Genomic DNA, 17,727 nt, shown 5'->3' on the forward strand with positions numbered 1-17,727 from the left:
TAATGTAGACAAAACGACAAAATAAAACCTGGTATCGTAGAGGAGTTTTGCGGTCACTATCACGATGTGTTTGTGTCTCAACTCACAATTGAAATGCTTTCGCGGTCTTCTCTCTTTATATACACGAATAGTCTTAGGATTTGTAAATTCCATACGTTTTTCCTTTACCTGTATTGTCTATACATCTTTATTGATCCAATTATAGATTTGTAATTGATTGAATCTTAAGAAGAATAAATACTACTCATATCAGGTTTTAATATTTAATGCATATCAACGAGTTCTAAATCCATACAATAAAAATTCCGAATATCGCCTAATAACGTATATCAATGTTATTAACAATGACTTAAAATACATTGAAAATTGCCCATTTAATACGATTCCATGTGTCTGAGAGCTGGTCGTTATCACAGATCTAGTACAGAAAACCCGTTAACACAGATTTTTTACTGGTCTTAATACAAATGTACAGGATCTCAAACTTCCTTTTGTTGGTTTAAAAAGGTGTTGGACAATGAATGTGTGTCTTACGCGAAATATAAGTTTTCAAGATGTTTGATGTTAGAGTTGTTGTTATTTTTCATATGTTTTACTTTTTCTGAGTATATACAATTATGGACGGTACAAAATATAAAGTGTCAACAATAAAAGATTATTTTATGAGGGCGCAGTCTGAAGTGAGAGAAATTTTGAGGATGAACAATTTTGGATATGCATCGCTTCGGAAGGGCCACAATTTTTTAATTATACCAAATAGCCTTTCGAACCATTGACAATATATAATTAATGTTAATCTTAATGTTGTAAAAAATAATTTGTCAAAACATTTTCGTCAAAGAATTAATGTGTAAAACAAATCAAGACTCTTTTTGTGAAGTATTGGTTGCCCTAAAAAGGGCCGTTTGTGAAAGCTATCCTCGACACCAGATGGATCTCAAATACTTGTTTCTTCGTCACTCCAGTTAACGGAACAGTTCTGACCTCGACCTTGTCATTTTGTTTACATACATCAGTGATGTCATTTTCATGGGAGATAACTCGTGTACAAATTGAAAGTCCAAAGGTTTATAAAAATCGGTTAATAAAAAAGGTAACTCATCGCACATCATTATTTTTTAGGGTTATTCAAAATTCACTTCATCAAAATGATGATTAACACAAATAGTTCATATTGATCCCGTATGAGGCATCCTATGGTCGCGTTCATCTTTCGTCAGCTTTTGGAGGTTATTTTAAGTCATTGATTAATAAAGGTATCATAAAATGGGTGTTTTCGTATAAATCCTGTATTATGTTCTCGTACAGTCGTATTGAGTCTTGATCAGCTGATTGACCCTCGGCTTCGCTTCGAGCCAATACGGCTAACAATGACCTAATACGACTGTACATATTGATGTATGATAACGGATTAATATTGCTGGTTATTTTAAGTTTTTAAATGTCTTTATTTCAGAGAATTACGAGACAATGCGTTTACAACCGTGTCAGCCAATATATTTAGGCCAATTACAAACTTAAGGTCTTTGTACGTATTATTGACTTACTTATAATAGTATAATGATTAATATTATATACGACATACATGTAAAAAGATCTGAATTCAAATGTACTGATTTTAGTTTTGTCCTTTTTAAGTCAGTTTATTAAATAGAAAAACTTTTGTTCAAATGAACACCACTGAAAGATACTTTCCGATTCGGGAAAACAAGTGAAAGTCATATTCTGTTAGTATTCGTGTAACAATTTTATCTAGTTTAAAAAAAAAACAAGAGAGAGAAAAAACAACGGAAGTACGACAGTAGTTTACTAATGTTCAATTCTATTAAAGCAAGTAAGTAATTTAATTTCAAAGAAAAATGATTTTTTTGTCGATTAATATGATTTCTTTTTCTAGCATAAAATCGTCTAAAATTTTCGACTCGCTTCGCTTCGGGGTAGAAAATCCGCTTTAAATTTTGCGCCCCTTTCAAAAATTCTGTATCCGCTTCTGAGCAATCACCCTCCATATAAGTTGACACTTATTCATACTGTCACATTTTGGAATAGGACACAATCAGACGAATTTGCTGGTATGATAAGATTAAAGACTGCTAAAAACTTATGTAAGACTCTAAGATGTTGGCACAATGTATTTCAGTGTACTTCATTATTACTTTTAGAGATTTAAATACCAACCAATTGGTATGTTGCAGTATGATGGATTTCTTCAAATGGGCAGCCCTTCAACCAAACAAAAATTTCATTAATGGAAATTGCAAAGATTTTGGTACAGTTACAAAAATCAGAGAGTTTGATCTATCGAACTGTACAATTCCGGGTAGGAAATTCAATAGTATTTCCTTTAATTACTGCAATCGTTATATCAATGATTTCAGTATAATTCACTCAGATACAAAAAACTCACATTACAATTTTTAAATCAGGAATCATATAATATATTAAGTAATTACAAATCACAAGTGACATATTACCGACAAAGGAATTAAAAGGTGATGAGAAAATTAACATACAATGTCAAATTGGTTTATTCAAACTAGAAACCATACTCTTAATAGAAGAAAAATGCATTTGCAGTATCCATGTACACATGCATAAACTATATTACAACTCTGATGTCTATGGAATTTCATGCAACTGTCATACAAGTGAGAGGTTTGGCTAGCTATAAAACCAGGTTCGATCCACAATTTCCTACATAGGAAAATGCCTATGCCATGTCGGGTATATGACAGTTGTTTTCTATTTGTTTGATGTCTTTGAGCATTTGATTTCTGCCATTTGAGTACGGACTTGCCGTTTTGAAGTTCGGTATTTTTGTTTTTTGAATTTTTAGGCATGCTTGACAATCAAGATAAAATCACTATTATAGATGGATGGTCGGTGTAAACTAATGAGCTCATAAAGATGCAAGACTATCTTCATCAACGGGATTATGTTACCTTCTCCTCCAGTCATCACAGTTAACATTTTAGAAAATCTGGAGATAAAACTGTAATTTTGAAAGCCAGTCGAAAAATTTGAATCAAATTATATATTAAAACAAATTGATGTTTCAAGAACATTTTCCTCACTGATATGAAGTATATTGCTATTGCAAGGTTTTACCAATCCATGTAAATTCTTATTTTATTTTTAGTTGATGGTCAGTGGAGTTCGTGGACAACAACTTCGTGTTCCATGACATGCGGTAATGGCATGACATATCGAAATAGAACTTGCAACAACCCCTCACCTTCTGACGGCGGAAAAATTTGTCAAGGTGTCGACAACGAATCGTCAGTTTGTAATCTAGGAGATTGTCGAGGTATATATCTCTAAAACTGTAAAGAATTCAAAAAAAGAAATGGTGTTTCAAGAACATTTGCCTCACTGATATGAAATATATTGCACATTGCAAGGTTTTACCAATCCATGTAAACTCTTATTTTATTTTAAGTTGATGGTCAGTGGTATTTATGGTATTAATAGTATTTATGGTATCATTTGTTTGGTGTCTTTGAACTTTTGCTTTTGTCATTTCTAAAGGAACTTTCCGTTTTGAATTTTCCTTTAAGTTCGGTATTTTTTATATTTTACTTTTAACATATTATCGAAAATCAATAGGGAAATATATTTCGTATAAAGAAATTTCTTTATAAATCTTGAAAATTGTTTTGAAGTTTATAGAGACCATTGTAAAGACGTGGGATAATCAGATTGCCAGTTGGCCAACATTCATAGAAACAAAAGTAAAACAAAATATTCTAATATGACGTGCTTCTTTCGCTTTGTAAACAACACTGTGATAAAATTCTAGATATATATATATATATATATATATATACAACTCGTCTAAACATCAACCCAACAATGTTAGATCTGTAAATTTGCTTTCGCATATATATATATATACTTAGGGCAGACTCCGTGGTGTACATAATAATGGCTGTTACAATATACTTCCCACGTAAATCCAAATATATTGAAACCTATTTAAAACGTACCCTTTGTATATTTTATTGTTTTAAAAATTGCAATTAAAAAAGACAAATCACTTTTATTCTTATTCGGATTCATAATAAAAAGAAGAAATGCAAAAGAGCTCGGAGATTCCAACAAAATAAACATAAAATAAAATTCCGCGAAAGTCTATTAATGTTTTTGGCGCATTTAAATCATTTCAAAATATGACGTCATAGAAATGAAAACGCTAGAGTTCTGAAAGTTGTCTGTTACGTGAACTATTAAAATGTCGTTAACAATTGTATTTAAATTGATTAAGGTTAGGTTTTGCTTGATTTTCTATTCTATTGCATTATTCGCATATTTACTAATTTCAGCAAGTCAACATGGCGAATCCTTAAACTCACGACAAAAACATGTAAATCAAAATGACAATTGTTGGTTTTGAGAATGAAACAGATTTTTTCAGCGGTTGTTCACGAATTAATCCATGCAAGCTACGGATCTAGTAGTATATTTGAGTTATAACAGGGAGTAAAAAAGAACAGCCACACACACAGCTTTACCAATCCTCGCTTCATGTTTTTAAATGATCGTATTTGTCCAATTGGAATCGAAATAATTCATGGGAGCCATAGATTATTGAAAATTTAAACATGGCCGTGGCCGAGATATTCGTAAAATTTATCTCTCGCTAACGCTCAGGATAAAATTCGAATATCACGGCCCAGGCCACGTGTAAATTTCCAATAACCTCTGGCTTCCATCAGATATTAGAAAATTTAAACATGGCCGCGGCCGAAATATTCGTTAAATTTATCTCTCGCTAACGCTCAAGATAAAATTCGAATATCACGGCCTAGTCCATGTGTAAATTTCCCATTATCTATGGCTTCCATTTATTATTTCTTAATTTTACTAAAAATAAACTGATCAAAATCATACAAAACTGAACACAATTACAACATTTGTTTATAAAGAAAAGTTCCATTTTTATTAAAACTATTTGGTGTGGTTTTCACCAATATTTTTTTATATAATTTCTTAAACTTGACACTCACTAGTTAACGTTCCTAAAATCAAAATTCACAATTATATTCATGGGTGTGGACGCAATTTAGTTCTGTTAATTTGCATTTGGGACTATTCTAAATTATTTCTTGATGAGATACCATTTTGATGATGATAGCCATGTGGTTGATGCGAGTATTCCCCCCCCCCCCCCCCATTGTGTATCTTTGAATCTCACCCTCATATTCATAGTGTTATCTTTTATATGAAATATAGTTTGCGCGGGAACATTATTAACTTATACGCCTGTTTACGTACAGATCCTTGAATTAATTACTGTTTTGAGTGGGTCTCTTGTTGCTTATATTTATTTTTCATTATAGGGATGTGTAGACGTTTGGGTTCCTTTTCGTCGTTTTTCTTCTTCGTCATGGTGTGTGCAGATTTCGATACCACGTATTTAGAGTTTGAGTTATTTTACTTAGCGGCTATTTTGGAACTCTAGTCTTTAACTTTCTTACTCGACTTACTAACTGAAACCCGAGAAACAATGTGATAAAAGAACTTCTAAGTTCTTAGGGATGAAAAAAGCAAGGCTTAAACAAATTAAAAAAGTTTTAATTCAGAAGACAAATTTTTCTATCGTTACATCATATTCATATTCAAAGTACATAAACATGTGAAATGCCTGTAATAATTACAACCAAATGTAAAAGATCATCGTTCATCCATTCAATAAGGATGTGTCAACCACATAGCAGAGTAGAATGTATATTTAAAGTACATTCACAATTATACATTTAACACCAATCCATCCAACAGTGAAGAATTTATCAATACATATTTCCAATAGACATGTGTTGATGGTATCACTCCTACTTAAATCTGGTCAATAGATGGCACGTCAGAATAAAAAAAGCAGCAGTAGAGAGTATTTTTTTAGTGAGACCGTGCTTTTTAAAATCATCCACATTGTAAACTGCCAAACACGCATAATTGTTTGCACATGTAGTATATTTACAAGTGGCACCCAACAAATATATATTAGGCTTAATGTAGAAAATTTTATTCAGAAGTATTGAGTAAACTCATCACAGATACCAAGCTAATACGTGTATACGCCAAAAGTGTGTTTTGTTTTACCCAATTTCATCTGTGAATAAAAAAAAAAATAATTAAAAGGCTACATAAAGTACGAAGTTAAAGAACATTGAGGACCCAGATTACCAAAACGTATTGCCAGATGAAGCTTAAGTTATGTATGTCTTTAAATCCATTAGGAAGAAGAAAAAAAAATTTCATTAAAATATTTGTATAGGTAAACTACGTAACACTCTACTACATATTATATATGGATTGAGTTCAATATGGTAGGTGCTACGTTGGGCTACTATCGAACGTGCAGTTAGCCTAGCAGCTTAATAGATTTAGATAGACCCAAAATTTATGTTATCTAGAAAATCCAAAATGGCGTCAGAAAAGAAATAACCAATCACGTCATTTTGATAGGCTAGCTACATAGCTTATCGCTCGACTTAGATAGATATCTAAGACATAATGGCTTCACTAGTTGCTACGATATTGAAAGCAGCACAGTCAACTTTTTTTTACAATATTAACAGATGTTATATGAAGCGGTGTATTACGTAATAGACGTACACAAATAATTTGATAAAGTTGACTAGTCATATTGAATGGTTGACAAAATTCTCTAATATAAATGTGAATACCAATGTGCATTCTTGATTTTTACTTCGTATATCCGAATTGAAATTTGTTTAATTTTTTTTATCAATGTACATGTACGTCTTGAAAATAAAATTTCCTACATACTATTAAAGTCAGAATGAAACAAAACAAGTGTTGTGTTTTGAGCGTACATTTATTTCCATTTGAACGGTCGGTTTGTTATTGTAAAATTCAAACGAACATTAAAAAAAATAGTTACAATGACCTTGTTTTTAATTTGGAATAGATGCTTGCATTGTAGCTTCCGATGTCATTTTCATTAAGAGCAATAAAACACTAAGAACAAAGATAAATAGATAATTATAGACTTAATGCGCTATCTGGCAATAAGAACATAGAGCGGAAATTCATTTATGGACCACTCAGCATGAGGGCTTTGGAATCTTAATTTCAATATAATTTCTGAATCAAATTTGAATAATGGATAAACTTTTATTCTGAAACGTTTTGTGTTCCTCTATTACAACATATACAATAATGAAGTATACACAGTTTCAATAATGGATAAAAATGCATTATGAAACGTTTTGTGTTCCTCTATTACAACATATACAAGATTGAAGTATACACAGTTTCAGTAATGGATAAAATTGTATTATAAAACGTTTTGTGTTCCTCTATTACAACATATACATGATTGAAGTATACACAGCTAATGACAAAATGAAGCAAATATGTCTTTGAGCCTAATACAAATAAAGCACAAAATGTTTGAGGAAAAAATGTTTAGATCATCATCCCCTTGCAATGCTGAATATAAGTCACGTATATTTTTTAACAATATTCTATATTTTTTTTTATCATAGTTGATGGACATTGGGGCCTCTGGTCGTCTGTGAGATGTTCTGTTACCTGTGGTAATGGCATAGGAAGAAGAACTAGACGATGTGACAACCCTGCCCCTTCTGGTGGTGGAAAAGGATGTGTTGGTTGTAATAAGAAGAGAAAAATATGTTCCTTGGGAAAATGTCCAAGTAAGTAATATTATATTTTTTGTATATCGTTTCTAATGACAGTTGTACTTTTAATTATTGATTGGCATTTACACTATTGCTTGGCATTTACGGGTAAATAGTCCAAGCATTTTTTTAGGCTGATGTTTTACCAGTCATGTTATAGCCGTACACATTTTAACCCATTCAAAGGGCTTTTTTGACAATCCTTTCCGTAATTCAAGATCTGTTTTCTTTCTAATCAATAGTACGTTCATTTAAAGGACAATTTACCTTCTGTTCTTACTTTTTTGCTAACGTAAATGGAAGTGCATTTTAATTGTACACAAATATCCGGACCCTTGCAGCAAACACATTTGAAGTGATGGAACAGGGTATGGATTCCTTAAAACTACTGAATTGAGTGATACTTTATTGAAATCGCTACAAAACGACTTTCAAAATATAAATCGGGATAAAAATGCCATTATATGTGTGTGTATTATATTTATTATATCTTATTTTTGTCTTTTTGTCTTCAATTTCATATAATTCCTACAATTTCTATTGTTCAGAATCGTAGAAAGATGCAGGCAAAAACAAAACAATAGGTTAATATAATTACAAATGAATTACATGTATACAATATTTGTATAATCTGCACTTTTTTCGTATTTTTTGCACCTAACATCATTAGTTTTTCATCAACTTATAAGTTTTCAGTGTCCCATTTGATCCCTTTGCATAAAAAAAATAGTTAAAAAAAAGGGAAAATGATGCTTTCCCAAAAGTACTTTTTTATTGTAGAAAACGCAAGCCAAATCAATATCTGTTGTATTTTGAAAGGTTCTAAACACATTGTCATTTTCGATGCCATGAAAAAACCATAGGAACTTTTAAGACTATTCTAGTGTTGGCAATCCAGGTTATTTTTGTATGTAAAAGAGAAAAGGGAAAATTGATAAAAAGGCGGAACATACCGATTGGACATTCAAAACGTTTTAGTTGAAGAAAAATGAACAATGTTCGGTGAAAAAAACCCGGCACGAAACCCAACTAAAAACCCGATTATGGTTTGTTATTGTCTCTTTGATAACTTCTGTTTTTTTATCAGCGAAAAGTAATCCACTATTTATTTTATTGGAAAAATTAACAACTGGTGTCGGTAAACATGAAATAAACACCACGCAAATACTATACCAGAAGCCACAAACAATGAAAACTAGTCATAGTGTTCTAATACTTTTGTTAAGTTTTTGAAAATGTGATACTTTGCAAAAAGAATCATTTTAAGTGTTAAATTTTAATGCTTTGTTTAACATGTTTAAAGGTAACAGTATTGATAGATACCGATGATTTACGGTTTTGGACAGTTTTTAGTGTTGAACAAGAGACATTCACCAATCTGCTATTGTATGATGAGCATATAAGATATAAGGATTTTGGAATAGTTCGAATTTTCTCGATCCATAATTTTCTGTGCGGTGTTTTTCTTAATTTTTTTTTACCAAGGTGTTGTAAATGATTCTGTGACTTGTGATTTGTAGTTGCACCTCTCTTTTCAAACATAAAGCAGTAATATAAAAAATATAATACATAAAACAACAAAAAAATATTACAATAACGATTGTAAATATAATTTACAATTTCTATTTTCTATTTTCTGTAGATTGAGAATGGAAGAAAGCAAGAAAATTAAAAGGAGCGTACAATCACAGATTAATGACGAATATCATGAAGTAAAAAAAAACCGGATAAACTTTATGTTTCACTTCAGGCTGTAAGGATTAATGTCATTTGGTATTTTTTTCCTCATTTTATTTTAAGGGGTTTCACATTAGATTATGGAAATACATGTCAACTGGTTTTGGTTTCTCATATTTCACATTAAGTGGTTTCACATGAGATTATAGAAATAAATGTCAACTGGTTTTGGTTTCTCATATTTTACTTTAAGTGGTTTCACATGAGATTATAGAAATAAATGGCAACTGGTTTTGGTTTCTCTTATATAATTTAAAAGGATTTTATATCTCTTATATCATTTTGAGGGATTTCACATGAGATTGTCGAAATGAATGTTAACTTGTATTTGTGTCTTATATATTATTTTGAGGGATTTCACATGGGATTGTCGAAATGAATGTTAACTTGTATTTGTGTCTTATATATTATTTTGAGGGATTTCACATGAGATTGTCGAAATGAATGTTAACTTGTATTTGTGTCTTATATATTATTTTGAGGGATTTCACATGAGATTGTCGAAATGAATGTTAACTTGTATTTGTGTCTTATATCATTTTGAGGGATTTCACATGAGATTGTCGAAATGAATGTTAACTTGTATTTGTGTCTTATATATTATTTTGAGGGATTTCACATGAGATTGTCGAAATGAATGTTAACTTGTATTTGTGTCTTATATATTATTTTGAGGGATTTCACATGGGATTGTCGAAATGAATGTTAACTTGTATTTGTGTCTTATATATTATTTTGAGGGATTTCACATGAGATTGTCGAAATGAATGTTAACTTGTATTTGTGTCTTATATATTATTTTGAGGGATTTCACATGAGATTGTCGAAATGAATGTTAACTGGTATTTGTGTCTTATATATTATTTTGAGGGATTTCGCCTGAGATTGTAGGATAAGTGTAAACAGTTTTTGTGTCTTTTATATCATTGTCGGGATTACAAATCAGGCTGTAGGGATAAATGTTAACTGGTTTTTGTTTCAAATATATCATTTTGAGGGATTTCACATGAGATTATCGGGAAAAGTGTTAATAGTTTTTGTGTCTCTTATATCATTTTTCTGGATTTCGAATGAGGCTGTAGGGATAAATGTCAACTGATTTTTGTTTCAAATAAATCATTTTGAGGCTATTGGGATAAGTGTTAATTGGTTTTGATTCAAATACTTCATTTGAAGGGGTGTTCTATTGGATCTACCTTGAAATTATTTCCATACTTTTGTGATGAGCTATTTTTTTTAAATTACAATATTATATTTAAAGAATAAATTGTTGAAAAGTAGCTTTCGAATACATACATATAGTTTCGTTCAGCTTAAACTGTTTTATCCGTGAGCTATTGTTGTCAAAAAATTTGAGGATACCTTATTCAATATGAATTAAGTGGCATCTGGTGACATTAATTTCCGATGGAATCGGAAGAGGCACGTGACAACACTGATTTCCGTGGGAATATGAAGTGGCAACTGCTGACATGGATGTCCGTAGGAATACGATGTGGCACCTGGTGACATTAATTTCATTTGGAATAATTTAATATTTGGCTTTTCTCAATAAATTTTGATGTAAATTTGTAGTTTTCTTTGTTTTTTAGATATCCACTGAAAAATAATTTAAAAACAAGCAATGACCAATCTGACATTGTAATCACTAACATAATAGTTTAAACCACTTAACATATAACACTGTCAATAACATATACTGACACCAGCATATCATATAATTATTAAATAACGCCTTCACCTTCGAGCCATAAACTGAATAAAATGCATCAATAGCATACCATGAATTGACTGTATGACGCAATAACCACCATACCATATATATACTGATTTATCAATTTACCATTTAGAGATAGCAAAACCAACATGCCACTGAACTATTGTATACTATTTTCACCAGCATACCATATACTAACTACATTTACATAAAATTAGAACAAGATTATCGTTTTCTGTTTTCATTCTGATGCGGAACATCTCAATTTCATAAATATTTCATACATAGGTAAAGCAAGGAAGAAGATAATGCTTAATATTATAATAATGAAGGGTATAACAAATGCTCCATATATATATAAGGTGGAGTAGTTTTCAATCTACTGAAATGCGAACGATTCTCAAAATGGTTGCAATAATTTAATTGTTATTAGACGGCAAGGATTTCTTATTAACAAGGACTTTACAATTGATCCGGGGATACAATAATCGTCCTTAATTAACAAATAGACTCCCTAGTGTGGACCGTTTAATTTTTTGACGCATCTTCCAAATTGTATTTATAAATCTTATGCATGAAATTGTAGGCTAAAAAGTGGGATGAAATTGCATGATAAACAAATTTGAGTGATGAATTTAAGGTAAAATAGCGATATGGTCCAGTTAAAAAATAAGTATGCCCGATGCAGTCAAGCATAATTATTGAACTTTTGAAGAAGAAAAAATGAAAAAATAAATTGAATTCCTGATCATAAAATTGTCCTGATTTCAATAAAGCGGTGTTAGACTTTTCTATAATTGTTCATATTATTGTCCCAAAAACATTACACTATACTGTTAAAAAATTTGAGATATCAGAGTTGTTTGGTGTTTTTTTGGTGTGATTTTTTTCTTTTTGTATAAAAGAAATGCACAATAAAACAACTGTTCTCGTGCAAGTATAGATGGTCTGTTTCGTAAGGTAGGTTGATCTTCTGTTCGTAATGGCGAGTTTAATATATTCTATGTTATCTCCGAACATAGAATCTCGAAATATAAAAAAAAATATCTACTTATTGCAACCAGAGGTCATTTTTTAAAACTTTAATGGTCCGGAAGAACACACACCTAAATTATATATCGATGGAAAGATGAAAACGTGTACAATAAGAAAAGTTGGGTCGTAAAAATCCAGAGTGGTCACAATTTTGTGAAATTGAGGTCAAAGGTCAGACTTAAAAATATCAATATTTCAACCACTGGGACAAAAAGGAGAAATATTCTGATATTTATTCAATGAAATTCTACAAAAACATTTCGATCATAAGCATATGCTATAAACGATGTTAAAACGAGAAATTTTACTACTTATATGAAGAGCTGCCATAACAAAATGAGGTTGATTTGGAACCTTCTGATTTTTTTCTCCATTTAAGACATCGCAAAAAAAGAAGTGGCCTTGTGCTTTTCACATCCATCAACTTTCATATTGTGTATAGTGTTTCACTATAGTATATTACAGAATTATTTTCTCAATGTATAAAACACCAGTTTATCAAATTATTTCAATATTGTTTCTATCTTTGAAAAAACAAAATTCAAGCGCTGAAACAGTGTTTTTAATTTTGCATCTTGCAGGTTTTGGTATCTAGTTATATATAAATACATTTCGTGTATTTGTAAAGTCTAAACACAGCAGATAAAACACAAAATATGCTATAGTCACCCGAGGCGAATGCGAGGTTTAAAAAAATTGAGTCTAAAACAAAGTCAGTTTGGTGCATGAACATTTTTTTAGTGGGATAATCCTTGTAAAAAAGTAAACTCATTAATTTTTTAAGGGAAGGATGAAAAATTATACAATGCTATGCCAATTTTCTAATGTTGTAATTCAAAATCAGTCATGATCCTTATATAACTTTTAAAAGCGACACATAGTAGCTCAAGTATTCATTAAATAGGGACATGAATCAATCTCAAAGTCATCATATGCGGATTCAGTACGCGTATAAGCATTACAAGACACTTCCCTTTTTTTTTATAAGAACATGTTCGGCGCAGGACAGAGTTTGTTCAAAGCAAACACAGTTTTTGAGTACAAATGCTATTTAGAGCGTTAATACCGTCATGATTCTGTCCAACTCTTCAGATATAGTCTTACCTTTGCAAAGGAAACACAAAAGCAATGTGAATACAAAGTTTCAATCAATGTTCGTGACCCATATTCCCATATGAATATGCATGATATACGTAACTTAAAAGACTGTCAACACGTTTAGAGGACTCAGTTTTGTGTAGTGTTCTGCTTTTTCTAAAGGTTTTCTTTTCCACAAAAACCTACAAGGAAGAAACTGAGCTTGAGATCGTATAAAAGTGTCAGGTTGTGAGGATACTTGTCGATCAGTTTGATCACATATATGGATTTCTAATGTTTATAATTTAAAGTTCACCAAGGGTGACTGGGGAAATGAAATATGGTCACTTGGTCTTCTCCAAACCGGTAGTAAAACGAAGTGGGACGTCCGTTTGGCTGTGCGGAATGTATCAAGTTCGCAATCACGTCCAGTCAGAATGGGGACATTAAATCCGATGCCTCGTGTAAAGGGCGTTCCACATTCTTTGCACGTTAAAAACCCTTGCAACAACTCTTTGAGGGGTCCGTAGGTGGTCTGTTGCAATGGCAAATTATGTCCCAATCCAATATACTAGTACCATTATTTTTCAGTGGCAGTCTATATTTTCCCGACCATCATCCCGAATGACCTCTATTATGACAAAACCTACCTATTATTATTGTTAGCTTGGTCTTGTCCTGAAGATGCATGAAATATTTCCATTGGACGTTAAGCAACCAACAATCAATCAATCAATCAATCAATCTAATTTAAAAACGCACCAATTTCGCCTTCTGGTGCAAGTCTCATAACATCACTGATCATTCGCCCCAAGAAAGCAGAATATCAAGCATCACCTTGTCACACACCAAATATCTGCAAAACTTCAACAGTACTTTTCCCCAGACCACTTGCATGCATATTAATTGCTCTGATGTTAAACATTGACATACAATGTATTTTCACACAATGTCAACGTTAGTCATTATCCGGAAAAAAACTCTTATCCGAAGGATTTGGTTAACTTTTATATAAAGTCAAAATTTTATGAACACAAATATAACTTTTTTACAGAAAATACACGAAAGAACTACTATATATATTCAAAACACTAAAAAATAGATTAACTTCCTACAAAATCAACATAATCACATCGAAACTATCAAATTGATTGTGAAGGAAAAAATAAGTGGTGGAGTTGATTGGCGGATGGGAAATTTCCATAATTAAAACAATGTACATATGATGTTTTTATTTTTGAGTTTTTGACAAAATTATTTGGAATTTGCCCAACAAAATTTGCATGCAGTATCGCAATAATATGTTTTGTCTTCTCAAATGTCAAATACTGATTTTGAATCATATTTTTTCTCGTTTTCAAAGAAAAACGCGTTAACTTTCTATCTAAAAGACAGCCAACTTTAAGTTGAAAGTTTTACTTGGAGATGGTACTATACTTATATCTTCATCATTCCGATTATCCTTGATGATATGTGCATAGAAAATATTTACGAAAATATCCAAATAACCAAAAACTAAATGTTTGGATTTTAAAGTAACTACCCAAAACCGTAAATTGAGGGTACTTCCATTAAAGGGATAAAATACAAAAATGTGACAATAGAAACTTTTTACGACTCGACGGAAATTGAAATATAGATATTATTCTTTCATTTAAAACAATTTGCAGCCGTGGGTTATTCCGGACCAATAAACTCGTTAACTAAGCGTCTTTTTCGATGTTGCAGTACTATTATAGTAAAGGGTGATTAAGAGTTCTTTGTATAGCATGGATACTTGCTATGGTTGTAGATCGTTTATTGACCTTAAGATTCTTTTGTACTTTCCGAGTAATAGACCAATTAGCGTATGCCCTACGTCATTATTGTTAATATTATACAATAATGATAAAACAAACTGTTAAGATATCGATTCAAAGATGAGATATGTCTATGAGCAATTTCGATAATCTCGATGACAAGTTACGATTATGGAGAAATTTGAATTTCAGTAAAAAGCATCAAATATAAAAAGAAGAAGATGTGGTATAATTTTTATTCTAACATGACGTCCTTCAAACGCTTTGAGTACACACCCGTGGTAAAATATGAATATATTTCATGGGGTGTTCCCATTGTACCCCCACGTCATATGTTTTTTTTAATGAATGAGGAACCCGACGTCATAGAACGATGACGTATTAAAGAATATAAGCGTTTTACGGAAAAATTCTCTCTTGTGAATCCGAAAACAATCACAACAAGGAAACGTAAACAAACGATGCTAAAATGTGTTATAAGCCATTTTGTTTTTATACATGTTAGACATATAAGTAAATTATCATTTAAATTTCACCCAAAACTATCTAAATGCGTTATTTTAATAGTTAAAACATGTCACTAATTCAGTTTGCTCCGTTCTTTTACGTCAATTTAATAGTGCGTTTATTTATGAGAACGGCAAATATTTGCCTCCACCTAGAGCGCTTTGATCCAAAAGAATTGCCGTATTTGTCCTATTAGAATCGAAATAATTCGCTAACGCTCAGGGTAAAATATTTGTCATAAAGGGCCAACCCGTGGTAAAATCACGATATATTCAAGCCCCCATGAATTATTTTTTAATCAGAAAGGGCCAACCCGTGGTAAAATCACGATATATTCAAGCCCCCATGAATTATTTCTTATTCATAAAGGGCCAACCCGTGGTAAAATCACGATATATTCAAGCCCCCATGAATTATTTCTTAATCATAAAGGGCCAACCCGTGGTAAAATCACGATAAATTCAAGCCCCCGTGAATTATTTCTTAATCATAAAGGGCCAACCCGTGGTAAAATCACGATATATTCAAGCCCCCATGAATTATTTCTTAATCATAAAGGGCCAACCCGTGGTAAAATCATGATATATTCAAGCCCCCATTTCTTAAATGAGACCACTCTTCAACATTGAACAAATGACATAGAAGATAACAACTATAGGCCCTATAATGACAAATGTTTAAAACATCAAACGAGAAAACTAAAGCATGATTTATGCACAAAACAATGAACGAAAAACGAATATAATAAACGGAAAATAGCGACAACCACTGAATTACAGGTTCCTAATTGGGGACAGGCAAATACAGAATGTGGCGTTGTTAAAGCATAATCATGATATGAAATTTTAGTTGAAATCACACAATACTTCGCATTTTTTTTCTGTAATCATTGATGGTATTTCTGAGTATTGAAAGATGAACAGTAGAAGATATCTGAATAGTGTGTAACAGTGTAATCGAGAAATTCGTACGCACATACCAGCACTTTCCATCTAGCGCAGCTCTTTAAAGTGCATGTGTAATTTGCCGTTTCAGAATCTAATGCATTCTGGGTAATATTTTCTAAAGCGTACACCAAAGCATTGTGATTGGTTTAAAACCTTATAAACAATCAAAACTCAACCAGTGACGGAACGTTATTTTCATTTTGGGGTACGAACAATGAAATTACCCATGATTCTTTAGATTCTATATCGGCCAGTTGTTTGCATCGGAATAACTGTCATTTCTCATCTGCATACATTTGCTATCAAATGGTCACGTGACAAACGTATTTTGTAAGTGGTCAATACAAAAATCTTACCCTTTAAAGGTGTGAAGGCTGATTTGTGCATGTACCCCTAGGCCAGCAGTGATGTTCGATTCTTTTTTTTTAATAAATTTGCCTTAATATCTACTAAATTTCCATTAACGAGCAGAAAAGATCGAATCATTTCGATATACTTCTATGTCGGTTCAAATTCGCAGTATATATAGTAAAGGACTAATCATAATCATGAGATAAAAACAATCTGAAAATGCCATGACAAAAAAAAACAAAAAAAGACCAAACAACAGTATACAAAACACAAGATAGAACACTAAAGACCGAGCAACACGAACTCCACTAACAAAAAGTTGATTTGGAAATTGCAAGGTCTTTTATTAAACAAATAGTTTATATATTGGTTCAATCCACCATTTTCTACATTAGAAAATGCCTGTACCAAGTCAGGAATATGACAGTTGTTATCCATTCGTTTCATGTGTTTGGACTTTTGATTTTGCCTTTTGATTTTTGATTTCCCTTTTTTAATTTTCCTCGGAGTTCAGTATTTTTGTGTTTTTACTTTTTATAAGTAAACAAACTATTATTCCAAATACTACCTGCATATTCTTATAAATATGCACAAACGTGGACTTTCATTGACACACGGTTGTTACATTGTAGTTTTTGATGTAGATAGTAGATAAGAACAAACAATTATTTAACAATGATAAAATATCGTAAATCTCCTTTATGAATATACAAAAATAAAAAAAATATCAGGAATCCAATAATTAAGAAACAGTTAGAGGCCGGGGGAATCGTGAATAAGGCATAATGATCGTTTTACTGGCATTTAATGTGAATAACGACTAAATACCTTGACCCAATGTCGATGACCATAAGTGACCGGAATGAACCGGAAATGAGATTCAGAAAAGTGCT

At 31.6% G+C, this 17,727-nt stretch overlaps 1 protein-coding gene across 1 annotated transcript in view; it reads left to right on the forward strand.

Moving 5' to 3' along the window:
- LOC139499614 (leucine-rich repeat-containing protein 15-like) overlaps window positions 1-9,568 on the forward strand; it is a 62,608-nt gene extending 53,040 nt beyond the window's left edge. Inside the window, exons 22-26 of the mRNA XM_071288361.1 lie at window positions 1,457-1,528; window positions 2,163-2,320; window positions 3,140-3,307; window positions 7,512-7,679; window positions 9,307-9,568. Coding sequence (XP_071144462.1) covers window positions 1,457-1,528; window positions 2,163-2,320; window positions 3,140-3,307; window positions 7,512-7,679; window positions 9,307-9,311 — 571 coding nt within the window. The 3' untranslated portion in view covers window positions 9,312-9,568. The remainder of the gene's footprint in view (window positions 1-1,456; window positions 1,529-2,162; window positions 2,321-3,139; window positions 3,308-7,511; window positions 7,680-9,306) is intronic.
- Window positions 9,569-17,727: the final 8,159 nt, after the last annotated feature.

The sequence above is a fragment of the Mytilus edulis genome, chromosome 12, assembly GCF_963676685.1.
Source record: "Mytilus edulis chromosome 12, xbMytEdul2.2, whole genome shotgun sequence".
Classification (NCBI taxonomy): domain Eukaryota; kingdom Metazoa; phylum Mollusca; class Bivalvia; order Mytilida; family Mytilidae; genus Mytilus; species Mytilus edulis.